We start from the raw sequence: 27,788 nt of genomic DNA on the forward strand, positions 1-27,788 counted from the left end.
GGACAGGAGTGTTTTTGTTGGCATTTAAAAAATGTGTAGACTCAGATTCTATAATTTTTCGGTTGTTTATTAATATAATACTTTACAACAAAAAAAGAAATTTGATATTGTTATTGTCGTTTTAGATATCGTAAGTAGACTGAAGTTAATAACATTACAAAAATGAAAGGAAAGCGTATTCATAGCTTATAGGCACTGTACGTACAGATGAAAGACGGTATTGTTTCAAGTCCAGAAACTCATTATTGTTACATAAACACGTTTATTTAGTGTTGCTTTGTATTTTTCAAAAATCACAGTATAGGGATATTTTATTATTTCTATATTCAGTACATTTTATTTGTAAAATGTGACGTGCAAAGTTATTCCGTACTAAAAACAGTACAAATTTATTGTTAAATAAAGTATAATGTTTCATGATTTAGTTTTCATAACATGAAGCTAATTGTAACTTTGTCTAAAAATTTGTGTGTCACGATCGTCACATGTCTTAGCTTCCAGTGCGAAATGCTTTTAAGGTAACTGAAACCTATGCAGCCACACCAAGTAAATCAGTTGAAATTTCTAAACATGGAAAGTTATAATTCAAAATTTAAAAAACGTTAAGACTTTCGAAGTAATGTAAAAGCGTACAGTGTTTGGGGTTTAAAAATCACTTTAAACTTTTTCTGTGAAAGGTAAATTGTGTAAAGTTCAACAGGATTATATGCAAAACAAACACAACTATGAAGTAATTAATTATAACATGAATGTCTCTACACTTTTGTGGTAGTTATCAAATCAACTCCTTAAGTTCAAGTGTACTTTTTAACTACAAATTTTCATGTATAGTTAATATCCAAAACCACAACAGGATCCGATAGTTTGCTACAAGAAAACTCAATAGAGCACTTTTTAAACGTTTTAGTGTTTACTTGAAATTAACAGTTCCAATATCGAATAGAATAGTTTCATCGCAAGCGATTCAGAAAATGAGCAGCTAATTCATTGTGTTACTGGTTTAGAATATTCCTGAAGACTTGCCACCAGGAGGGATCCTGACACGAACAGAGGTTTGGGCTGGGCTGACTGGATCTCCATTGCTAACGCCTGTGTTTGGCGATTCTAATGTAGAAACAAACAATACCTCAGGTTAAACCAAAATATAATAACATTAAATTTCACATAAAATGTTTTATGGAATTTTATGATATAATAACGTAAATGCACAACATGTTGTGACAGGATTCAGGGTTCATTGTTCTGAATATTTTTCAGCTCATCTGTTCAGATCACCCACTGTTATGATGATGCTAAACTAATAATGATCTAACATAGGATGGTGGTTGTTAACTTTTAAACTAGTTTAACAAGTGAAAAGACGATTTTTTTCTTGTAAAATGTAATATTTGTTTTTTAAAACTCAGAATCATGTTTTAACTAAAAGACTCATCAGCATCTTAAGGATTTAGATATTTACGACAGGATTTTCAAATTAGTTTTCCATATTCTTACTTTTACAGTTTTAGTTTAAGAAGCACAATGCAGTACATTTCAAATGAAAATAGAGAAACATTTTCCAAAATGAAAGGTGTTTTTTTTTGTTTTAACTCTAATAAAACATACTTGAATATACTTTACACCAAATGGCATGGTTCATAATATTCAAAGACAATAGCATAATATATGATACATTGAATGAAATTGAGCATAATTATGATTAAACATTAAATATTTGTATAAACAAACTCCGATTTCTCTTCTATAATGATTGAAATCGATTTCAAAAACCAAAGTTTGAAAAATTAATGTCAAACGATATTCATAACAGAAATGTCACGCACATCACATACTTGCACAAGATAAAAAAGTTAATAATAAATAGTACGTAATTAAACTTTGCTGAAACAGTGACGTCATCCTTTTTAAAACTGACGGTATTATATTATGAGGAGAAATTCAAATAGAAGAGAAAAAACAAACATTTTCTCCTAGTTTCACAAGTACCAAACATTGTATTGATATACATGTATGTGCACAACTGCAAGTTTACAATGATCGCGTAAAATTTCTACATAATTATAACAAGCATACCTGTTATGTTAGCATGTCCGTTTTCATAGCCATTCTGTTTAGAAGCATCATCATACACCTCTCCTGTGACAGGATTACGTCGAACAGGGCCTAAAATATGAATAAACATGCATTTTCTTATATTATCTACACATGCAAATTCAAATTACAGCCCATAAAGAAGGTTCAAGCAAATAAACATCAATTTTTAGGTTTAAATACAAGTAATTGTAAAAAATCTTTTTCAGCCTTATGATTAAATACAGGTGCTAAGGGAAATATATAAAACTGAAATGGCAGGCTAATCACAAATTTAAATAAAGAAATAAGCAAACACTATAACATCTCTAATTTAACAAAATATATCTATGTAGAAAATAACGGAATCAATGATATATTACTGAATATTCATTTGCTGTATAAATATGCAGAATAAAACAAAACAATATCATTACGGTTTTTGTAAAAGCCATTTTTGCCTAACTTCGAAAGATATACTAAAATACGACCCATCAAAACATGCAACCTAAGTTAAAATTTAAAGGGCTAAGCAAATAAAATAAATAACAACTGAGCAAATAGACTTCACTATTAATTTGAATTATTAGAAGGGCAAATGCACCTGAAATAGTGCATTTACTAAAATTCCACTCAGTAAATTATTGTGCTGGATCTAAGAACCATTCATATAATGAGTGAGAAAATTATTCACAAAATATTTTCTATCATGTCTTCAAGTAATTTATTAATACTAAAGTTAGAGCTCAACACATGTTTGGATAACACATTTGTTACACTAGTGTTCTAAGAAAACCCAACGGAAGCGGTGAAACATGGAATATTTAACAGTGACACGAGACATGGATGACTTAACCCAAATAGAAGTAGATTTCATACAACATTATCACCTACTATATTTTTTTGCGTTATAAGGCTTTGTGACCGGTTCGGACCCATCAAATACGTTTGACTTCATTCTATCCACAACTTTTCTGGGGGTGATGATATCCGTTAGATAAGTTCCAAACAGATTGCTCTGTGTATGCCAAGAGGATCTGCGTTGGATTGCGTTGTTGTTACTGGAATCATCTTCAGAGCCATAAAAGCTGGAATACATGTTGGGATTCTTCTTTTTCTGGGGCTTTTGTTCGTCTTGATCATTTATATTACCAAATATATCACTACTTGATCTCCCTGGAGAGTTAGTGATCCTTGGAAATAAATATCTAAGTATGAGTTATATTACATAATAATAAAACGATAGGGAAAGTGATTTATAAATATATCAGAAAAATATATGGAAGGATGTTTGGCTTTAAAGCATTTATATTCTTTAGATAGTAAAGATTTGTTTCTAAATCGGAGGGTTTACAGTTCAGTAATTAATCAGGTAAATCATAGCATATCAAGTGAGTCTTTTCTACAACTTTATTACTATGTTAATTCTAAACTTTTACTGTCGACAAATCGTTAAAGTTAAATGTAATAAAAATACACATCACATGTTAATGATTGTTTGTTTGTTTTGAATTTCGCATAAAGCTACAAAGGGCTATCTACGCTAGCCGTCCCTAATTTTGCAGTGTAAGACTAGAGGGAAGACAGCTAGTCATCACCACCCACCACCAATTCTTGGGCTATTCTTTTACCAAGGAATAGTGCGATTGACTGTCACATTATAACGACCCCACGACAGAAAGGACGAGCATATTTGATGTGACGTGGATTCGAACCCGCGACCCTCGGATTACGAGTAGAGTGCCTGGCCACCTGTTAATGAGTTACAGTATTGGTGAGTCAATCCTGAATACATTCTCCTATCGTTCAACATTTGTATGACGTTAATTTAGTCCTTATTTTAACAACTTGTTAGTAAAAACTCATATGATGAAAAGGAAAAATGCGCCTCATAACACCTAAATTTGTGAAAACTAAAGCAATTCTATAAACTTAGTATATCGCTTTTTGTTCAAAGTATGTTTTTGCTGCTTGAACAGAAGACATTTGACCAATCAAGTGCTAATATCAGTAACATAAAATTAAACAAAAAGGACGCACATTTCCCATTGTCATCAACTGAATTTTTATCAGCTCCGGAACGAGAAATTAAACGAACTTTATTGTAGCTCTCTTCAATGAACTAGCAAGGAAACAGAGCTAACAGGTGTGCTTTTAGTTGCGTGAAACTACACAATGGGCTATATTCGATATGTTCACCGGAAACTTATCATTGACTGACCAGAGGACCAAAGTTAAGACAAAAATAATATATGTAATAACATGAATAGGTCAATCGCTGTAAATATTAAATATAAATAGCTTGTAAAGAAAATCATACATTAAATAAACATGTACCAGAAACGTCATTTAAACTTCTTTTGTGTCAAAATTATCCATAATTGTTTCTGAAACATTTAAATATGCAAGGTTTTAGAAGATTGTCATCCTGTTAGATAGGTGTATTATTTCACTGTTTAGTATTTATTACCTGTTTCTTTATTTCTACTAACCCTAACCTACTATTTCTATTTCTATACTATAGTATACAGATTTTTATCGTAGAACTTTTTTCAAGTGCTTTAAAATTCTGTCTTAACTTCTGTTTCATGCAACAGATATTCTTAGCAATTCCTCTCTATTTTATGAAAGATGTATAACAATACTGTGCGTGTTTTTCTTATTGTAAAGCCACATCGGGCTACCTGTTGTGTCCATGAAGGAAAGTTTCAACATCGAATGTTATGCTTTTAGAATCATGGGAATTTAATGAAATCTTATATACAATTGGAAAATAAGTCGATTTATTTGCTTGCACATGTAATTATTTCCCTTAGCAAGGACTATAACGTGTCTGTTTAAGCTCGATAGTTTGTGATGCTAAAGTAATTAATCAACGGTGAAATAGTACGCGATTCAAAAAATAACAACGTTTCATGTTTCAATTCGTCAAAAATATTTTTAAAAAATACAATTCATATATCCCCTAAATTTAAAATATGTTGTGTTAATTCATAACATTTACGGAGAGTGTGAAAAACGTTTTAAATTGACCACAACTGTACGTTTCAGTTCTATAGGAGTTTTAACACTTTTGCTATCAAAGCAGAAAACGTTTCAACCTTCCTAGGTTATCTTCACATTAACAAAGAGAGTTGCAAACTGTTCTCTGCTTTAATAGTAAAATTGTTAATACCCATACCAGCTGTTCTGAGAGACATTTTTATTTCAAGTGGGTTTCTCGCCATCAAGAATATAGTAAATTAGTTCAATTAAAACTACAAAATATGTATTGATACAATCGATTATTTAACAGCAAATCTTCATTTCAGAATAGCATATCTGAAAAATTACTACAAGACAAACATAACGTTTTGGAGCAGAATTCATGTTTTTAAAGCGCACAGTGTGGGTGCATGTCCTACTCTTAGCATTTTCCAGTCTCCTAATTTTACGTTAAGGCTTTTCAGTTGTCTAGGATTCCAAGAAATGAGAAACAGGAGCTCTCAGGTTTCCTGGAAGAGAGGGGGAACTGGAGAATGTTTAATGATTTATTTTCTGTACTTTTTAGTTCAACATATTTTTAAAACGAGTTTTTAAGACTGAAATTTGATGGTTGAATAACATGTAACTTTGGCCAGTGTTCTGTTACTTACATTTTCATTACTAAGTAATTCTCTAAAAAAAAAAAACAACAAGAGATAACAAGATAAATTGAAGTAGTACAATCTTTGTAGCTCAATTAATAAATACAGATAAACCCAAGTTTACGTCTCTCCAAAACTTTCAGTCGTCTCGGAAGGATGTATGTGTATGTATTATCGGATTTTAAGCGATCCATTACGAATGTGTCAAAGCTACATAAGGGCTACCTACGCCAATTGTCCCTAATTTAGAAGTGACAGACTAGAGGGAAGATAGATAATCAACATCACCAACTGCCAGTTCTTGGGCAACCATTTTGCCAATGAATAGTGGGATTGACGGTCACATTATAATGCCTCCACAGCTAAGAGGGCGAGAATGTTTGGTGTGGTGGAGATTCGAACATGCGAATCGAGCGCTCTAACTAGTAGATCATGCCAGGCCACAAATTATAAGAAGAAACGTGCATAACGTGAGAAAGACGCCCATCTAGTTTTGGTAGCACATGTGAAAGCAGTACTAAAAAAAAACTCACTTTTTAAACAGGTGAAACAAACACAGCTCCCCTAAACATTTAACTTTGGAAAGAAGGCATATGGCAAGTTTGTACTATACAACAATTCAAAAATTCAGTTGCTTGTCCTAAATGTCCAAAAAGCATATAAACATGAATAGCACTGAACAAAATTTCCTACAAGCACGTGCATGACAATTAAACAAACTGATGTTGTACTATTTGTAGTTACTGGAATAATCACACATTTCTTGGAAATACATCTGACTACCTGATATTGAAATGCACGACTTCTGCTTATACGTATCTATAATTTTCCCATTTTTGTTTTTTAAACAATGCGATATTTAGGCAGTTCTAAGTATCTATAGTTTAACCTGTTTTATATTTTGTTTCTTTTTTATACAGTGTGATGTTCGTGCAATTGTAGATGGCGTCCGAGTGTTTCTTCTGCAATGAAAACTAAGCTCCATTGGATGATATTTTATGGAAAATTGTATGAAAATAAAAATAAAAATACTTGGAGTTTAATAAAAGAAAATCATTTTTAACTTGCCCCATATATTAAATACAAATACTGATCAATGTGGTAGACTAAAAATTAACTATTTCTATTTCTTCACCAATTATTGTTCTGTAAGTTTCAAACAAATATAAATGTCAAAGGCTTCCATCCGAAAGTAGTTTGTCCAGTTGAGAACTGATTAAAATAAATTCACCAGTGTTTAAATTACGACTCAATTACAATACTGACTTATTACGAAAATTAATAACATCAGCTGTTAAGAAGAAACAGTGGCTCTTAGATTCATCTACTACATATTGTCTTTCAATATAATAAAAATACATCAGTAAGGAAAGTTGCATTCCTAGAATATCACAGAAGCAGCTAAAACTTAATGACTTGTACTACCAGACACCTGATCCTTATGTAGGTATATTACTGGAAATAATTATAGAAACGCAAAGATATGCAAGAATCACAAACAATACGTAATTAGAACTATATGACCAACCTATTATTATTGATACATTATTAAAAAAGCGCACAATAGAAAAGTAAATAAGGTGTACAATGCACTGGTATTTTTTTTATTTGTTTTAAACGTAGCACTGCACCTTGCGTTGGTGCTTCCATAATTATATCGGATATATTACCATAAAATATTTCTCTCAATACCTGATGGCCCGGCATGGCCAGGTGGTTCAGGCACTCGGCTCGTAATTCGAGAGTCGCGGGCTCGAATCCCCGTCACAGCAAACATGCTCGCCCTTTCAGCCGTGGGGGCGTTATAATGTGGCGGTCAATCCCACTATTCGTTGGTAAAAATGTAGTCTAAGAGTTGGCGGTGGGTGGTGATGACAGCTAAATTAGGGACGGCTAGTGCAGATAGCCCTCGTGTAGTTTTGCATGAAATTCAAAAACAAACAATATCTGATATTACTCTCCCAATTCAGGCAAGGTGTAGTTTCCGTGAGGAAACGTACTGCTCTCGTTCATTTGCCAGTGTATGTACAAACGTCTCTATAATTAGTCCCGTGTTATAAATCACAATTAACACCTGTAACATTCAAAGAGTCAAAAATAGCCACAAATTCTGAGTAAACTGTATAGTAAAGTTAATGTAATTAAACATCAAATGAATTTCACACATTAGAAAAATAAAATCTGTGACTTAAGACTGCCTTAATGAAAGTGAGTTTGAAATTGTATTCAAGACCCTTTGAATCTTACATAACGGGAAATCAGTGTCTTTGCACTCATAATGCTTTTGTTCCGTAGGTGAGACTAGAGACCCACACGTTTCTTACACCAGTATCACTTTCAATTTATGACGAATTAGCATAATATTAGAATGTTGATACATTCAACAAATATTTTTAATAATTTCATAATAATTATAAAATTTATTCTTGATTGAATTTCTCAGTTTCATGATGTGGATTTATATAAACAAAATGGTAAAAAGTCGAGGGCAGGCTGCAAGATAACTATAAAACATGAATTTTCAAATTCTTGAAAGTTGCGATAGCTCATGCGCTGTCCGCGTTTTTCAAAAGTATAGGATCCTACAGAGTAGTTAGCGCATGCGTGTTGAAGACAATTATGAAAAACAGGAGTATTACAAAGACTAGAATATCGACACGGGCGTCACGTGAACAGAATATACAAACTATAAAAAAAAAACAATTAATGAGCGTTTGTTTCTCTTCGAAGTTGGGTGTTGGAATAAGAAAGAAGACATTTTAGAAATAGTTTAATTTTGAACGAGGTTTTCAACGATAAGCAAGGGTTGTAATAAAACTGGAAAGTGAAAATCCATATATTAGAATAATGAATTGTACTTGATTAATAACACGAAACAAACACTTCTTGAATGTTAACATATACATCAGAATCACAACTATTTCGTTTTAGGAAATTTACTAAGTATGAATAAAAAGATTGAAGAAAATTACAAAAGGTTATTTTTAATTTTCCAATCTCATGTTGATGTAAGGATAATACAACGGATAATTTATTTAACCCGTTAAAAACGTTTCATAAAATGATAAAAAATTAAGAGTTCCCAGGTTTTTATTTGCTTTGCAAAAAAATCTGCTTTTCATCTACATATAGGCCTGGCATGGCCAGGTGGTTAAGGCACTCGACTCATAATCCAGGGAACGTGGGTTCAAATCTCCGTCACACCAAACATACCTGCCCTTTCAGCAGTGGGAGCGTTATAATTTGACTGTGAATCCCACTACTCGTTGGTGAAAGAGTAACCCAAGAGTTGGCGGTGGGTTGTGATGAATAGCTGCCATCCCTCTAGTCTTACACTGCTAAATTAGGGACGTATAGTGCAGATAGCTCTCGTATAGCTTTGCGCGAAATTCAAAAACAAACAAACAAACTAAATATAATTTGATATAAAAATAGCTTATCAACACCTTTAGTAACGTGTCTAATATGTAAGTTATAGCTCACTATTTTATACTACTAATATTATGAAGAGAGATATTCATCATTGACGCATCGTTAAACCTGTTTTAAGGTGCTCACAAAATTTGTTCTTTATCCCCTCATTCTGCGGATTCATGTTGCTAGAAACCGGGTTTCGATACCCATGGTGGCAGAGCACATATATCTCATTGTGTAGCTTTGTGCTTAATTCCAAACAAAACTTCATTCTGCGTTATTTCCTTATCGCCTAAAATCCTATAAAGTACATTTGAAAGATAGGTGTGTATGTGTTTTTTCTTACAACAAAGCCGCATTACGCTATCTGCTAAGTCCACCGAGGAGAACCGAACCGCTGATTTTAGCATTATAAATCCGTAGACTTACCACTGTACCAGCGGGGAACAAAAGATAAGTTACTAATATGAAAAGAACTGTTCAATCTAGCATTAAAAATGTAAAGAAATTTGGGTTATTACGTTTGAATAACATTTATGATCATGCAAATCTTAGACTGATTTTCTCCTATCTATTATAAATCTTCATCAAAGCCCAACTACAAAAGCTTCAGGTTCTGATAATTCCTTCCAGGCTCCAAACAGACTCTCATCAACAACACTATTCAAATACTAATATTTGAGCATATTGATCAAACATCAAATGTATGCACTATCTGTGAGGACATTAACCTTTAAACACAAACAAATACCATCTGAAAAGCTATAACAGAATAGAATCCTTCAATACGCTCAATACCACTAACGACACACGTATTTACTTACTGGTTCATTTAAAAGCTGAATATGCGTGTTGTTGTTATTAGCCGTTCTCAAATCGAGTATAAAACATTCTATCTCGTTACGGGTCTTTAGAAAGTTCAGTTCCAAAGTTGTTATTTATTCCATGCTTACAAGCGTTGGATAATGAAAAAAAAACATTTGAGAATAAAACAAGAAAGACAGAAATCCAAAAGAAATGATCCAAATAGGCTTACCTTTTCTTCCCGTTTCCAACTTTGTCAATTTCCACGTGGTAAAACTTCTGGATGGAAGACATAGTTGGATTTGGTGGAAATCTAACTACATTAGAAAGGAAATTACACTTTATATTTTTTTATGATGCAGTTATGTGGGTTTCTAAAAGTTTAATAGTTCTATTGTATTCATATGGATATAAATGAATAATTTTATTTTTACATCTTCGATACTTGTTTCACACCAACACAGACAGAGAAAAGTAAAAACAGTCATTGCCATAAGGCATATAAAGATAGTTTATATGAAGAAAACTAATTCCGACATTTACAGTCAAACGCAGGCACATTTCCCTAAACGAATATATAATTCGACAGTAATGTGTCAAAAATAGAAGTGTGTATTCTGTAAGATCACGTTAAAACTGTTACAGTCCTGAAACAATTAAGGAAAAATATAATTACTTACACTAATTAACAACGCAGTATAAATCAGTACTTCATTAATTAGTTCACGAATACTTCTATTAAAATCTTCAGATAATTAAAACAAACATTTTATTGCTTCAACAGTTATAGCTGTAAGGTTTTTAAACATCTAAACATCAGTCGGCGTAATGAAAGTATACATACCTTGTATTATTGTTACTGTCAACAGAAACAAAACTTCACGTGTTGCAATTGCTTTTGTGAAGTATACGCTGCAACGTGTACTACTTCAGACGATGATCAGACACTTTGTTATATTAACTCTGAGTGTATATCTGAGTGCTCTTTTGATGACTTGCTTTCATGCCAAGACCTGGACTTTCCGTAAAAGAAGCTAGATTACAAACTATATAGACGCACGCACACACATTTGTGTGTGTGTTCTAATGGCTTTAGCTTTCATACTATAAGGACAGCCGCTTTCCTTCCCAGCAAACAAGTCAGCTGAGCTCATACCTGCTTCATTCCTATTGGTTCGTGATAAGTACTACAGTCTAAAATCATTTTGTTTTGTTTTTTTACGTTCTTATAAAAAATTCGCATGCTGAAAATAGAAGCTGGACAAAGAAAAAGGTAAAACAAAAAAGTTACACTTGCATGAATTATTTTCAACATTTCAAAGCACCTATTACAGCGAGAGAATCAAGGAAAGAAAACGTAAATAATTCTAATATCATCAACTAAATATAAACTTATGGTTTCAATGTCTTTTTTTACTATTCAGATACGAACACTTACGCAATAATATGTATAGAATACTTATAAATCTAATGAATGTTACTGTCCCTTTTTTTGGGAGTTAGCAATTACAGTAATTCTGCAAAAATTTTAAAGTAAAATGAGATGCCATAACACACACTATATAGAAAGTCACCAAAAGGTAATTAGCAAACCACATACGATCGATTGATATGTCATACTGTGGCAGGTCCAAGGTTCGAGATCTTGTTATGCTATAGAACACACTCCTTACTTTCAGGAATGCGCGCTTTATAAAAGTGAAAGTCAATGTTGTCATTTGCTTAAGAGGAGTCTTGTAAGCTGGCCAATAATTCTAAATTAAAACTGATATGTCTGAACTTTGGAGACTCTGAACTGACCGAACAGATCATGTATTGCATAAGAAACAGCTACAGTTGAAAATATCATATGTTGATCAACTAATACGCTTATTTTCATGTGCGTAGTAAAAAGCGATGAGCATTACACAATTTGTCACACGTGGTCGTTTAAACACACTTGCATTCATGTAGGTAGTAATGGCCACTTCCGAAAAACACAAACTTTCATACGTAGTTCGTTAAAACACACTTGCATTCATGTAATGAGGAGAGCCAAATCCACAAAATACAAATGTTACGTGTAGTAATTAAAACACAATCAGCAAAAACTCTTGCTCTCGTACAATCAGTAAAACCCGATCCACAAAATACAAATTTCACATGTAGTAATCAAAACCCGGTCAGCAAAACACAAAACTTCACACGTAGTCATCAAAGCACGATCAGCAAAACACGTACACATTTCATGTTGCCAGCAAAACACAATTATCCATATGTGGCTATTTAAATATCATATCTTATTGAGGATATTTATGTGTGTTTTTTGCCTGATCAGTGTAAAAAACTGATTAAAAACATTATGTAATTTCATTATGTAAATTCTAAGTAATTTCAGAGTGGAACTCTACTTGTAATATTGGTAATAATTTTATTTACATTTGATACGTTATTCATATGTTATCACAAACTTTGTAACAAAAGTCATACACCCACAAGTAATGAAGGGAACAAATGCTTCAGATACATTGGTTAAAAAGGAGTGAGAGATGGACTTCATCAGTAATTCTAGGTTGGTTAGTTTGTATATATTGATGTTAAAGTGCTAGCAGTCGAAGAATAAACCATATTCGAAAAAAAAAGTGTTTTCCTTCTGATTGTCGACCAAAAAATGCATTTCAACGGTCTTATTAAAAAGTATTTTAAATCACAATGTTAATATGAATTACTTGAGTAACGAAGCAATTTATGCTAATACAATAATAGGTAGACAAAAAACGATATATCAGCACAAGGAATAGTTTTATTGATGGCAGAACATATAAGAATCGCTTAATACGATCATACTTCAAGAAGACAGACCAATTTTTTGAAGGAACATACACCATGTTCCACCATCAATAACATTCTTCCTTACACTTATAAATCGTTGATTGCTCACATAATGTTAATGTGCATTGTTTTAAAAGCAAATATGTATGTTTCTAGTTTGTTTTTTAATTAAATCCTGCCATCAAACATGCTCGCCCTTTCAGCTGTGAGGGCGTTATTATGAGTTGTTCAATCCCATTATTCACTGGTAAAAGAGTAGCTCAAGAGTTGGCAGTGGATGATGATGACTAGATACCTTTCCTCTGGTCTTGCACTGTTAAATTAGGGAGGGCTAGCACAGATAGTCCTCGTGTAGCTTTGCGGGAAATCAAATACAAACAAACCAATGCTCTATTCATAAAACTAAATCATAGTATGTTTTAATCAACACAATTCCAAGTAGCCAAAGAATAATTCTCATGGCTGTGTTAATATTGAGCTAAATACATTTAAAAGGTTTAATTCTTAAGCTAGGATCCTTCGCTAAACTAATTTAGTCTATTAAATAGAAAAATACTTGATGTTTTATCCACATTAACAGAGCAAACATAAACAGGTGTGAGACTTATGTTGTCTCACGAACTACGAACTATTATGTGTTCAGAATGAACAGTTTTAGATCAGCTGAGAGCTATAGTTTCGAGCTACTTTAACCTTCCTTTGTTGATGAAAATCACAAATTTTATACACCAAGTGCTAAGCTATCATGTTCAAAGATGAGCTTATGAGAGCTAAAATAGCTCGAAACTACTGTACTCGGCTAATCGAAAAATGATGCAACATGAACAGATATAATTCGAATTTGTGAGACAAAAATGTACAAGTTACATTGTTGTAAATCCAACTACTCATTGTACCAATGTTGTAGTTGGGCCAAAAAACTATTCGGAAGGGGAAAATGTACTTGACTGAGTTCCATTACTATCTGGTATCTTTACAATGTTTCGATCAATCCCACTATTCGTTGGTTACATTAGTTACAATCACTTCTATAAATACACCCTGTTACGTATTATAATTTATCTCGGACGAGTCTACAGTTTATTATGTCACGATTGTTAACATATTACGAATTCAAATGGACAGAAATTTAATTTGAATCTAGAAGTCAATTAAAATGTCAATATGTATTAAATTTATGATATTTGCCAACAAAGTTGATACACACAATTTTGTTTCTTAACTTTTTGTTTCTGGCCTAGATTAAGGACTGCTATGCCTGAACGTAGAAGTTTCTCATCTGACGACTTAGTTCATGCGTTACATAAGTTGAAAATATCAAATGCAAAATATTAGAGGGCTCTTTTCTCTCATGTATAGGTTGATGACACAACAGTATTTTGTCTATTTTCATATATATATACACACATATATATATATACACTTATTTAGCTTAGTAAGATGTATTTAAATATACTTTAACCTTTTCCAGTTATCGTGAAACGAACGTCTACCTCAACTTTTGACTTCTTGATGACGAGAAACCCCTTGAAATAAAAATTTATCTCAGATCGGTTTGTATGGGTACTAAAACTTTTATTAATAAAACACAGAACAACGTTTCGACCTTCCTGAAGATGACCTAGACACCGCTCTATCCATCGTGGCGAAACGAAACTCGTATCTTAATATTGTCAGTCCGTAAAGTTACCACTAATCCGTAGGGAACCTTTTGAAATGTTGGGTTAGAACTGAATTTGAGTTTTGTACTGATTTAACTTACATGGTTATGTACAGTATATGATTTATGTACAAAAGAAACACAGTTCTCAGAGATCTTACATAGAATATAAAATATCAAAAGTTTGTGGCATACGTGACGTTTTTAAATACCGTTTCTAACTTGTGATTTTAATCACTGATATTTTTTGAAATTACTTTGCGTCGAAACATCCCAGTTGTCTAAGTCCAATGCATGGGGTTTTATTTAAAGTTAAGTATAAAGCTCTACAGTGGGCTATCTGTGCTCTGCCCATCACGGTTATTGAAACCCGATTTCTAGTGTTGTAAGTCCTCAGACATTCTGCTGTGCCACTAGGAGGAACAGGTTGGTTTTTTTTATATATAGTAACTTATTTTATGAATATGGACGTTATAAATTTTTAGGATATTTTTGGACAAACAATATAGAACATGAAACCATTATTTGTTTCCACAGGTTTTCTAAAATTAATAACAAAACGTTTACCTAAAACATGAGAAATGAAAGTGATTTAAGTCTCAGTTTACCACTTTTAACAAGGTAATTGGCTAAAATGTTCGGAATGACATCGTTGTGACATTTCACTAGCTTATTCAAAGTAAAAATAATTAACCTTCTTGGCACAATATAATGTTAAAAGTAACTGATTGTTCGCAATAAATTAATGGAATAGTAAATTACGACAATACAAATTTTGCTTTCCACAATAAACTACATAAATATAATTCGTCAATGTTCCTCTCACGAATGGTTATTCCAAATTCACAGGTTCAGGAAGACCAGTACTGGTTCTGAAGTTAAAATAAAGAAAAACAGCATGTTTAATTCTTATGTGTGTGCATGAATCACTTCAGGAAAAGGTCTCGAATGGTTTAACGACATCTATCGTTGATAACACACTATAAACTTACTATTCTTTCTGGAAGGACACAAAACAGAACATTTTAAAGGCATTATGAGTTAGTTGACCTTATATCTAGCAATTCACGAGCAAACCGAGCTAACACGTAAATCGAATTCTACGTCGCGGCTGGCATCAGTAACGATGGTTACATAGTAAACTGTATACACGTTAACACGAACATAACAAAATGCTCGATCGATATTAGTATCAATAACCGCTAAAGACAGGCCCGGTCTTAAAAATGGCAACTTTTCCTATCTGTTCTTCCACTTTTACTAATGAATGGAACACATGATTGACGTATTAATGTGCGGTATTTATGCATTTATTAGAAATAATCTGTGTATATGAATTATAAATAAACATCTATCTAGTTAATAACACCAATAGCTCTCTTCATTTAAAACGTTTTAATTTCGATTACTTGCGCCACTCCCACTAACACGTACACGAGTCCATGGTACAGCTTCCAAATTATTCTGTATGAATTATAAGATATTTATTTACGTATTAAACTAAGTTCAGTTTAACATACGAAGACAATGAAAACTGCCATACGCAAAGACGTGACAAAAGTGACCAAATAGTTGTTTCATTTAGAACATAATTTAATGTCTAACGCCTTACTTTGAAACAAACAATAATTATCTCGTGTGTGGCCTAAAAGTAGGCATACAGTTGATAATGGACAATGTACTTAAAGTATTTAACTTAAAATCAAAGTGTACTGGTGATTATTTTTAACGTTACTGTAAACTTGACATGGAATTATGGGAATGTCCCCGCAGGTGTTCAAACTGAAACCCGTCGCTGCTCACACATCCTGCCACACTTCTACAAACTTTCTGGCACAAATTTATCTGTCCATCGAGTTTTGTAAGTGAGTCTGTTAGGTACCCTTTCATTTCGTCAACATTTCGCGATTTATTATTCTACATTTTGTACTTGAGTTCTCCACAGAGGAAAAACTCCATAGAGGAACATTCCATTATCATCTTATCACCTAAGAACAATTCAGCAAAGTCACAATATGAAATTGTATACCTAATTTTAAACCACTCTGTATATGGTAAAAATTTCTTTGTTGAACCAAGTTACGCTAATGATCCTTGAATAGGCGAAACTGCACTTCACGTCAAAAGTTACAGCCTCTCAAAGAATGGAATAAGCCTGTGCATCACAGATTCTCACTTCAATTTCACTTCTATTGAATAGAAAAAGAAAACTTTATACATGCATATAGATACAATCATAAATCAGATTTTCCACTTTGTAATATCGAACAACGAACTCAACGAAATTTATTTCATAAGATTATTCACATTTCTAAATTAAATCACGTTACTATATGTTGAAACAAAGCTAACTCAAAATTCTAAAGATAATAATTAGATAATTTTTAACTATCTTCATAATATTTTCTTTCACACCAACCGCATAAAACCAATTGTCCCAAGTATGAAGTAACTTTTGTCCCACTACATACCAAATATAAAACACTGATGGCTTCAAAGAACTTAGTGTATATATGCATACGTTTATATACTTTTTTTTTTTTCTTTTTCAGCTCTGGGCATAGGAGGTAGAACATTCAGCGCCTGTACTGTGAAAGTGAGTTTTCTCAGAACACTCCTTTTTCCCCCCTCCCCAACAAATTCTGAGGCACTTGGATTTATGTATCTCAGCCACGGGCTCCGACCTTGTCTACTTCCTTTTTGCCGCCTTTGTTTCACTCGATATTTTCATACTGCTCCACTTCACTTCATTGTGTCAAACAAACCAAATTAAAAAAATAGGAAAGCCCCACGAACAGATAATAAATCTTCCACGAGCGGGGACGAAGAACTCAGTGTACTGATACAGTCGTGTAATAAAACTGATATCGTTTAAATAATCATGAATCACATGATTTATAATATTTAATGGAAATGCATTTAAAAATTGGGGTTATTTATATATTTATATTTATATATTTACTTATTCTTTATAAAAAGCATCCCAATTGCACAGCAGTATGTCTGTGAACTTACAACTCTAGAAACAGATTTTTCATACCCGTGGTAGGCAAAGCACAGACAACTCATTGTGTACTTAACTACAAACTTTAAGAGAAAAAGCATATTTGCTGGTCAATATATATGCCAGATGAATCAATATTTGGACCAAAAATTTTTTTTTTAAAAGAGGCCCAAAATGGCCAGGTGGCTAGAGCGTTCGGCTCGCAATCTGAGAGTCATTGGTTCGAGTTCCCGTTCCACCAAACAAGCTCACTCTTTCAGCTGTAGGGGCATTATAAAATAATGGTCAATCCAATTCTTCTTTCGTAAGAGAGTAGTCCAAGAGCTAGCGATGGGTGGTGATGACTAACTGCCTTCCCTCTAGCTTTTCACTGCCAAATTGGAGATGGTTAGCGCATATAGCCCTCGTGTAGCTTTGCGCGAAATTCAAACAAAACCAAACAAATTCTTAAAAGAAACTACATTAGAGTTAAAATACTAACTAGTAAACCTTTTTTTTAATGGTTGAATGCGCAAGATAGTGCACTTCGTTTGTTACTAACCCTATGATGTTCTTTAGAACTGTGTTAAAAATAAAAGTGGATTAACACCCTTAACGTTATATATTCATATTTTTGTGTTCTTTTCTGAAAAAAAAAAAAACTGATAAAACTTGAACTTCGTGCTTGTTTAAAATAAAACTAATAGCCACCACACTACCCATACATTATTCTTAGTATAATAATCTAGTGATGGAACATAGGTATGTACTTTAGTTCGTGATCTCTTTTTGTTCTGTACTTATATCAAAATTATCACAAAAATTGGTATAACAGTAAAATGGTACATCAAATTGCTAACGGACTTGATCCCTAGTAGCACAGTTGGATGTCTGTGGAATTATGCTGCAAGAAATCGGGTTTCAATATCCATGGCAGGCAGAAATCAGATAACCCTTTTTGTAGCTTTGTGCTTAACAACAAACAATAACTGCTGCCAGACTTAATTAATGCCTGTGTGTCAACACTGAAGAAATAAAATGTGGGTTATATGATAGTTCAAAAGTCACAACCATAATAAAAATTCCAAATATCTATTGTGAACTATTTCAAGACATATAGAATTACAACATATTTAATAAATACCATTATTCTATAATCGCAATAAAATGTCAACCGCAGTCGTCAACCAAACTTCTAACTTTATGATCACCGAAGTCTACTTAGTAACACAAGTTACTCTTTCATTTCTATTACTAGATACCAATTACAAACTAGTTTATATCCTACGTTTTGGTTGCTCAGCTGCTAAAGAGAAGATCACGTCATATTTTTACCCTAGCTTTTCTCTCATCCTGCTATTTAAAACAATGTATATTTTCCAAGTTGGCGCTGTGTTCAGGGCCCGGCATGGCCAGGCGGTTAAGGCACTCGACTCGAATCCCCGTCACACCAAACATGCCCGCTCTGTCAGCCATGGGAGTATTTGAATGTTACGGTCAATCTCATTATGCGTTGGTAAAAGAGTAGCCCAAGAGTTGGCGGTGGGTGGTGATGAATAGCTGCATTCTCTCTAGTCTTACACTACTGAATTAGGGACGGCCTAGCGCAGATAGCCCTCGTGTAGGTTTGCACGAAATTCAAAACAAACCAAATCAAACTAAACCCTGTGTTCGGAACTGGCAAATCGGGTTTGTTCTTGTTCAAGTATGTGGAACATCACAAAATAGACCCCGCGCTTTTAACCATGAATGCATTACAAAAGTGACAGTCAATCCCTAGCTATTAATTCAAAATTAAGATCAGTGGCAGGTAACCTCAGTAGCGTTGCCATTAGTTCTAATTATTCCTCATCCACTCCTCGTTTGGGGCACAGGAGTTCTTCACGAATGCACAATACATATTAAGTTGCACCAGTAAACTACCTAATATCATGGAAAAGTTTCTGTCTGTCTGTGCACACATCTTCTCCTAAGCTAGTTGATCAAGCCATAACAAACTTGGTATGCTAACTTATGTGTCCAAAAGCAAACTGCATTCGTGTGAACTTTCCCATGTAATGAATAAAACTTATAACGCAATAAAATCCTGCACGTTGAAGACTATAAATAAAATTGTGGTGTCTTATTTCGCATAATATCTAAAATAAACAGTAATAAAATATCCATCTACAATACAAAGCCATTCGTCGACACCAGGATTTAGATCTTTGAAGACCTGGGATGATTAGGTTCGCCTGAACCTCTTCCTGTCTCCTACGTCTGTTAGTTTTCAGCTGAATATTCTTTCAATTATAACATGTGGGTCAGAAGTTCTCTTATTGGATTTACTTTGCCCCCTTTCAAGATCGTGTCCATGTATGGTACTCAAGGAAACATTTAATACGAGGAACACACTTTCACTTTGTTTTCGTTATTACTTAAGAGTCACGCACTTCACGAACAGTTCCAGTTGTGTTTCACATATATTTTCTGTTAGTTTGGTCACCCTACGAGTGTTCTAGGTAAAAACCATTTTCAATACTCTCTGAGTTACCTTAACTGAGAATGTTATTGTCGTAGCTTACGAGCTTTTGTTTGTTTGAAGTTAAGCACAAAGCTACACAATGGGCTATCTGTGTTCTGCCCACCACGAGTATCGAAACTCGGTTTCTAGCGCTGTTAGTCCGTAAATATACCGCCTGTGCCACTGGGAGGGGTCGTAGAATTATGTGAAAGTCTATCAGACAAGATTTACATTTTTTGCATATATATGTAGAAAGGCTGACGACGTGAATCTTGGTAGTCGATAGGCTACTGAAAGTATTATTTGTAGCTTATTTACGTGTGTGTGGCCCTTTTAATTCAAGCTGGACATGTGTATTCTGTTACTTGGTGGATGCATGTTTTGTATATTTTGATCATATTGTTCGCTGATGTACTCTGTGTTTAGCCTGTTACACACACCACGTAGTTCGCATTTGCCAGATTTTGCTTTCTTGTTACAATGCGGATAACGAAGATATTGCTGCTGTTTAAGTTTCCTGTTTTTTCCTGATTTACACCATTTAACTTCCAGTTTACACTGATTTAGAGAAGTATTTTATAATATATTTTTAGGATATTTCTTACTTCTTGATGTAGACTACAGTTTTCCTGGAAGCAAAATTAAAGATAATTATTGAATTCCATGCATTCAATGTACCAAATTCAAACAGTAGAAATCTTCACCACATCTAGTCTGTGAAATGGACTACTACAAACAAGAAGTGATGCAAATTCTTTAGCATTTCTGCAAAGTTTCTCCACTGTTACACCTTCTCACTTCAGATTCACTTCCCTTGTCTTACAACTATTCTAAATTCTTTCACAGATTTTGTTCATTTTTAGCAAATTTGTTCGTGTTTTCAAGAGGAAAATGATGGAGGAATGCAGTCTTTTTAAAATAACTTGCAAAACTTTTAAGGCAGACATTTAAAGTGCATTACAGAAACTACAGGAGCTTCAAGAATAACTTATTACGGGATTTAACTTATAGACTTTAATTGGATCACCAAAGATCCGAGCTGGTTATACAATTTGCAGATAAACAAAATTAGTTAAATTAAACATCCATTTAATTTATCTCTCTTGGTAACGTGTAGAGTTTACAAGAAATATAGAAGGATTCAAGTGATGTAATGTCCAAATGAGATGCTACTAGAACATCGCGCAAGAATAATAATAATTCAGTTCCAATGTATCATGTGTGAAGCTAAAGTTTCCAAATTTGAAAAGTTCAGGAAGCGTGACGTATTTTAACGAAGTGCGACCTCTAGTAAAAGCATAACGAACTGCTTTCAAATACTTCTGTTATTCTACTTCTTTTATGTAAGAAATATTCACCGAACTGTTCATGAATTTCCAGTTTTACTACATTTTTCTACATTAGCAACGACATCGAAAGATGCTTCCTCAACCGGAAAGACACCACAAACAGAAACTGCACAATGACATGGTGAAACTATGACGTGGCGATCCATAATAGTTTAGTGAGTCAGAGAAATAATAAAACTGAAACACAGATAATATATTCCCATTCCTAATTTATATTCGAAACAGTCAATAATCGTGATCAGATGAATGAAAGTTTGTTTGATGCTTTTTGCTCAAAGTATTCAATGGGTTTATCTGCGCTGTGCCTACTTCGAAGATGGAAGCTTACATTTTAGTATTATGAGCCCTCAAATCGTGATGACGAAAAACCCACTTGAAGTAAACTTGTATTCTCAAGATGGCTGGTATGGGTATTAGCGCTTCAGTTAAAATAAAGTACAGAACAACGTTTCGACCTTTCTAGATCATATTTAGGTTAACAAAAACAGAGTTTGCAATTGACCGGCCCTGCATGGCTAGGTGGGTTAAGGCCTTCGACTCGTAATCCGAGGGTCTTGGGTTCGAATCCCCGTCGCACCAAACATGCTTGCCATTTCAGCCGTGAGGGCATTATAATGTGACGGTCAATCCCACTATTCGTTTGTAAAAGAGTAGCCCAAGAGTTGGCGGTGGGTGGTGATGACTTAGCTGCCTTTCCTCTAGTATTTCACTGCTAAGTTAGGAATGGTTAGCGCAGATAGCCTTCGTGTATTCTTGCGCGAAATTCGGAAAACAAAGAAACAAACAAGCAACTGACCGTTGCCGGGCACATGTTTTAGGGACGAGAGTATAACGGATACGAAATTGTAGGTGGTGTTGCAATTAGATGTTAGGTTATTAATTAGTATAAATATAAAAGTGTTCCTTTATATTAGTTAAATTTTTGTCTCAGTTGTCGTACAAGTAGGGCTTCTTTGATTTTACGTTTGTTTATATTTGTTTTCCTGCTTAGTATCCGTGTGTTTTCTTGGTTATATTATGTTTATTTGATTTGCGGTGTTTACAAATGTGTGAATGTGTTTTTATTGTGTGTTCTTGAAATCTGGTTTCCATTTTGCTGCTTGTTTCTCCAACATAGATTGTTTGTTTTTTTGAATTTCGCGCAAAGATACAGGAGAGCTATCTACACTACAGCTATCTGTACTTAATTTAGCAATGTAAGACTAGAGGAAGGCAGCTAGTCATCATCACCCACCGCCAACTCTAGGGCTACTCTTTTACCAACGAATAGTAGAATTGACCGTAACATTATAACGCCCCTACAGCTGAAATGGCGAGCATGTTTGGTGCAAAGGAGATTCAAACCCGCGACCCTCAAATTTCGAGTCGAACGCCTTAACACACCTGGCCATGTCGAGCCCCCCAACATAGAAGTCGTGGTAGTTGTTGCATTGTATTTTAAAATAATATTGGTGTTGTGTTTGTCAGTGTAGTTTTTACATTGTATGGACTTCAGTTTTGTACCTGGGTTTTGAATATATTTGGTGTTTACTGGAATGTTCTGTTTCGTTATGTTGTTTTTTTTCCAAATGTTGGTAGTGCAATAGTGTTAAGTTTCGTAGTTTGTTGTTTCTTGGGATTTATTATTTTTGTTTGTTGTTGATCTAGGTGTGTGTGTATATACTTTTTTTATTTGTTGATGTTGATGAAGTGTTGTTTTTTTTCATCGTTAATTTTATCAGGTGAGCATAGTTTTGTAGCTGTGTTTATTTGGTTTCTTAAGAGGTTGAGCTTTTGTTTTCTTTCATGTGCTGAGTCCAATGGAATGTATAGTCCAGTATGGGTGAATTTTATCGGTTTTTTTGCTCTTGAGGTTAATAAATGCCATTTAGATAGTCGTTTTTTTCTGATCACAAGTGAACTTAATTTTGGGATGTATATAGTTAACGTGGTTGGAAAAACTAAATGTGTGTTCTGTAGATGTGGATCCAGCAATTGTATCATCAACATATCTGTACCTGTATAGCGATGGGTGTAAGGCTGAACTGATTGCTTGAGATTCAATCTGTGTCATGAAATGTTAGCTAGAACTGGCAGTACAGGAGTTCCCATACTTAGGCCATTTATTTGTAAGTAGTTTTAGTCATTGAGCATAAAGTTAGTTTTGATGTTAGTGAATTCTATAAGTGTTGCTAATTGGATGCTGGGGATGTGTGTCAACGGGTTGGAGTCTTGGATATAAAGTTCTAAAGCTATCTTGCAGGCTACGGTAGTTGGGACTTCTGTGAAGAGGGAGATTACATCAAAACTGGCCATTTAGACTTTATGATTTAGTTGATTAAGAATATACTTAAAGTTAAAAGAGTCTTTGGTAAAGGAGCCGGCTGATGTTACATATTTAGAAAATGCCCATGCTATATATTTACCAAGGTTGTAGTTAAATGATTCATGGGTCAATATCATGGGTCATAGTGGACAATTGGGTTTGTAAGGTTTGGGGGTGCCGTATAATTGTGGTGTGCGTAGGTAAGAATAAAGGTTTTCTGAAATTTGTTTAGTTGGTTTTCATATGCTTTTGTTAGATTTATGTGCATTGGTTTAAATTTGTTTATATCTGAGAAGATGTTATTCATTTTTCTTAATGTACTCATTTGTATTTATTATAACTATAGCATTGCCTTTATCTACTTTTAGAATGTTGATGTTGTTGTCTTGTTTTAGATTGTTTATAAAATTAATATCTTCTACGTGTGAGGTTGTTTTTTTAATTTTCTTTTCACTGAAATTATTTAATGGTTTTGCGTGGAAATTCTTTGAAAAAGTTAAAATACTGTTTTGAGGTGTTTCGGGGAAATAAAAGTTTTCAGTTTAACCTGGAAAATTAAATTGTCGATAGAATTGTTGTTGTTGTCTTCTTTCTGGTGGTTGTTTTCACTTGTCTTGTTGGTGTTTTCGGTTTGTGTAGAATGGATCACTAATCTTCAAGCTAGGTTTTTCCAGGCAGGCATTCATTTCGATGGATGGAATATATTTGGGTGTAACTGACAAGTTGAGTCCTTTGTTTAGCAGATGTATTTCTTCATTGCTTAATTGTCGATCAGATCTGTTAATTACGAGGTTGGTTGATGGTTTATCGTGATGATGTCCTTTTGTTGATGGCACCTTAGTTTATCTAGTTTCTTGTTGTGTCGGACCTTCTTTTCCTTGTCGTTCTTACTATTACTTTGATTGATGTTACGTTGTATGAGTCCATGAATGTCTGGTTGAATGCAGCAGGCCAGTTGTTCGTCTAGATTCTTTTTTTTTGTTGTTGTTTCTGCAAGTACTTTAGTTCTATATATTTCGAGTTTAAAATGGCTTTTAGTAGTTTTTCTGTAAATTATGGATAATATTTGTACACTCATTAAAATTCTTGGATAGTTTTATCCTCACAAAGCTATGGATTAGTTTTTTCCTTTTTGCACTGTTGGATGAAATAAATATCATTGATAATTTTTTATTGATGTTTCTTAGTTTCGTTGGGATAGCACGAGCGTCTACGGTGAATAATAGTGTAATGTAGGTAAGTTCAGGCATAATGGAGTTTAAACAGATAACACAGTACACAAAGAAATACCATAGAATTGTACTTCTCGTTTACTTCAAGGGGGTTTCTCATCATCACGAAATACTGAGAAATACCAAATAGAAATTCAAATCTGAGTAAGCATATATATGTCAACCTTTGATACAAACGTTAAAATAAAAATATTCGGAGATTAAATCAAATAAAAACGTTCCTCTGACAAAAAGACGAATGTAAAAATTAACTTTTTTCAAAGATACTTTCTGTTATAAAAGTCAATTGAATCCGAGAAACAAATCAAGTTAAAATGAATATCTGAATGTGGGTTATTCTCTACTTTAATGTTTAGGTGTATGTTGTCATGCTTTGAGCTGGTGACCCGTCTTTTAGATGGGCAAAATATAGAACATACGACGACACATCAAGTAAAACATGAAATTAATTTCAGTATTATAAAAAGACATTTGTTTAAAACAAAGAAATCGGGAAATATCTCTTTCCATTACCATTAATTAAAGGTTCGATTCCTTTTCTCGTTTATTGTTTGCCAGTAGCGGTGACAATCAACACGTTGTAAGTCACAAGCTATCAAAGGGTATTAGGACCTTGACTGAGTTAAACAGTAATTTTAAAGCTGGACTAAAATTGTATTTATTGTATGCTTATTAAATCATTATCAAAATGCATCTTAGAACATTTAAGATTTCAAACATTTACGGGGAACATGCTCCCCCGACCTCCTTGAAGGTTAGTGTCTTTAGAATTTTCACTTCCTTAAAATATTCGGCCGAACAAAAACAAATATTGTCTAATACATGAAGTATGTGTGTGTATATTCTGAAGTTAAACCTATTTCCAATTGCGAACCCTACACAACATATTAAATTTCAAAACACCAGCTATTTAATATTTCCTACTATATTTTCCACAAGTTTTTTGACAGTCGAATCAAAAGCAGTGAAAAACTAATCTTTCAGAACAATAGAACAAAAACCTTTAAACTGTAGAAAGCTTAAGTTCAAAATTACTTACACTAACATGTAAATATAAATAAAGTATTACTGCAGCCAAGGTAAAAAGTTCTAACAAACTTGGACGCGAACCTCTATTCCTACCCAAGCTATTCATTCTTTACGACTATATTTACCCTAACACCTCAAATAGTTGATAGTCACGGCTATCCTTACGTGACTGTGTAAGACACCGATCATCGCGGTCAAGGTGAAAAATCTTTATGCGAATCCCTTCCCATTTCAAACAATTTAATACTTACCAGTTTTTGTTTGTTGTTTTTTCAACAACTTACGTGACCGTGTAAATGAACTGTCACCGAGGTCAAGGCGAAAAATTACAGCAAACTTTGAAGGGAAACAGTATCATAAAATACAAATATTCACCATACACCGCGTTATGTTTTCGCTCTATTGCTGGCGATCACGAGCACTCGTTGCCATATCGACAAACATGAGTTCTTACATCCCAGGCTATTTCCGTGACTAACTTTGAAGTTTCGTAGATGTTCTGACAAAGCGCCTGAAACTTCCGCAACAATAATTTAAAACAAACTTTTATTTTACAAACCACATACACAAGAGCACATCTATCACCTTTATTTGTAATGGTGTGTTTCGTTAGCTAATATCGGTATTTTATTTCTTACCCCAGTATTTTTTCTCTGTTAACTATTCATATATTTCTAAAAAATGTGTTTTTAAACTCGAAACTACAAAGATATTAATGGCATACATAAGATCAGAATACATGCTGTCTAACGGTTGCCATTGTATAATTGTTTTTCAAGTACTGTATTTAAGCTCTTAGGCTCAAATTTAAAAAAATCTCTTATCTCCAAAAAAATGTGTAACTAACCGTTCTAATCACTTCAGATATTTATTATGAACGAAACTATTTCGTTCATTAAACTGGCTAAGTACAGCAACACCATATAATTATTATCAATCACTGTCTGTGAGAAAAACTTTAATATCGATTTTTGTTTTAGTTAAATATGTACATAGAATTGCATGTAACTTATATTGTTAAATGTGTATTGCAAAAGGTCCCGCCTGTTTTCTAAATTTGTAGAAGATTTTCGCGCGTAAGAATCAACAATGTTTTATGTATGTATGTAAAGTTTATAAAACGACACGTGAAGAGAGAGTTATGATATTTTGAGTTTGCTACAGTTAGTATATGGTAAAACTCGGAAGCTGTAATTGTGATTAACGCCTATCATTCGGGAAACCACAGATATTTTAACAGAAACATTTATAGATTTCGAACTTTACATACTGTTCAACTTCTGGACGTTAGTACTCCTACGAGAACATTAGGTATCTTCGTCGGAGAAAAGTCAGCTCATAAAGAGCGCGAGGCCTGCTATTTATAACGATAACAAAAAAGAATTAGTTTGCTCATCGTAAACTGTCGATAAAATGTTCGGTTTCAGACCAGATAGAAGACGTAGTACTTTTGTAAGTTTGTAAAACTTTTGTATATAAATCATTACTTGTAATAACTATTTGTAATAACTATTATTATAAATTGTATTGTTGTTTGTATATTAAAATATATTTACATTAAGAAAGAAACTTATGCATATCAATCTCGTTGGCAAATATCATAAATTTGATTCATATCGACATTCAGTTAACTTCTAAATTACAATTAAAATTTCCGGTTATTTGAAATCGTTATACTTAACATAATAAATTGGAGACTCGTTTGGGATAAATTAAAACACGTAACGCTCAGCCACCCATATTCACTTAAAGCAGTCAAGCTTTTGATTGGATCATCTATTATAAAAATACTACAATTTTATCTATCCTGGCCCGGCATGGCCTAGCGCGTAAGGCGTGCGACTCGTAATTCGCGGGTTCGCGCCCGCGTCGCGCTAAACATGCTCGCCCTCCCAGCCGTGGGGGGTGTATAATATGACGGTCAATCCCACTATTCGTTGGTAAAGAGTAGCCCAAGAGTTGGCGGTGGGTGGTGATGACTATCTGCCTTCCCTCTAGTCTT

General features: G+C 33.7%; 1 protein-coding gene across 4 annotated transcripts; it reads right to left on the reverse strand.

Moving 5' to 3' along the window:
- Nucleotides 1-54: 54 nt before the first annotated feature.
- LOC143237952 (microtubule-associated protein Jupiter-like) lies at nucleotides 55-26,180 on the reverse strand. Of its 4 annotated transcripts, XM_076477729.1 has the most exons (6): nucleotides 26,038-26,180; nucleotides 16,415-16,574; nucleotides 10,147-10,231; nucleotides 2,965-3,263; nucleotides 2,074-2,163; nucleotides 55-1,104 (listed from the first exon to the last, which is right to left on the reverse strand). In XM_076477729.1, the coding sequence occupies exons 3-6, from the start codon at nucleotides 10,206-10,208 to the stop codon at nucleotides 1,001-1,003; spliced, it is 555 nt and encodes a 184-aa protein (XP_076333844.1). In that variant the 5' UTR covers nucleotides 10,209-10,231; nucleotides 16,415-16,574; nucleotides 26,038-26,180; the 3' UTR covers nucleotides 55-1,000. The 4 variants fall into 4 exon arrangements, with proteins under 4 accessions (XP_076333844.1, XP_076333845.1, XP_076333842.1 ...); XM_076477730.1 differs by lacking the exons at nucleotides 16,415-16,574; nucleotides 26,038-26,180 and adding an exon at nucleotides 10,759-11,039 and having other exon boundaries at nucleotides 10,147-10,227; XM_076477727.1 differs by lacking the exons at nucleotides 16,415-16,574; nucleotides 26,038-26,180 and adding an exon at nucleotides 10,759-11,038.
- Nucleotides 26,181-27,788: the final 1,608 nt, after the last annotated feature.

The sequence above is a fragment of the Tachypleus tridentatus genome, chromosome 13, assembly GCF_004210375.1.
Source record: "Tachypleus tridentatus isolate NWPU-2018 chromosome 13, ASM421037v1, whole genome shotgun sequence".
In the NCBI taxonomy this organism is placed as follows: domain Eukaryota; kingdom Metazoa; phylum Arthropoda; class Merostomata; order Xiphosura; family Limulidae; genus Tachypleus; species Tachypleus tridentatus.

Coding starts and splice junctions, on each gene's coding strand:
- LOC143237952 (XM_076477729.1), bottom strand. CDS start 10,208: ATGTCTTCCATCCAGAAGTTTTACCACGTGGAAATTGACAAAGTTGGA. Junction 2,164..2,964: donor TTATAACGCAAAAAAATATA/GTAGGTGATAAT, acceptor TTCATATTTTAG/GCCCTGTTCGACGTAATCCT. Junction 1,105..2,073: donor CGGACATGCTAACATAACAG/GTATGCTTGTTA, acceptor TTTCTACATTAG/AATCGCCAAACACAGGCGTT.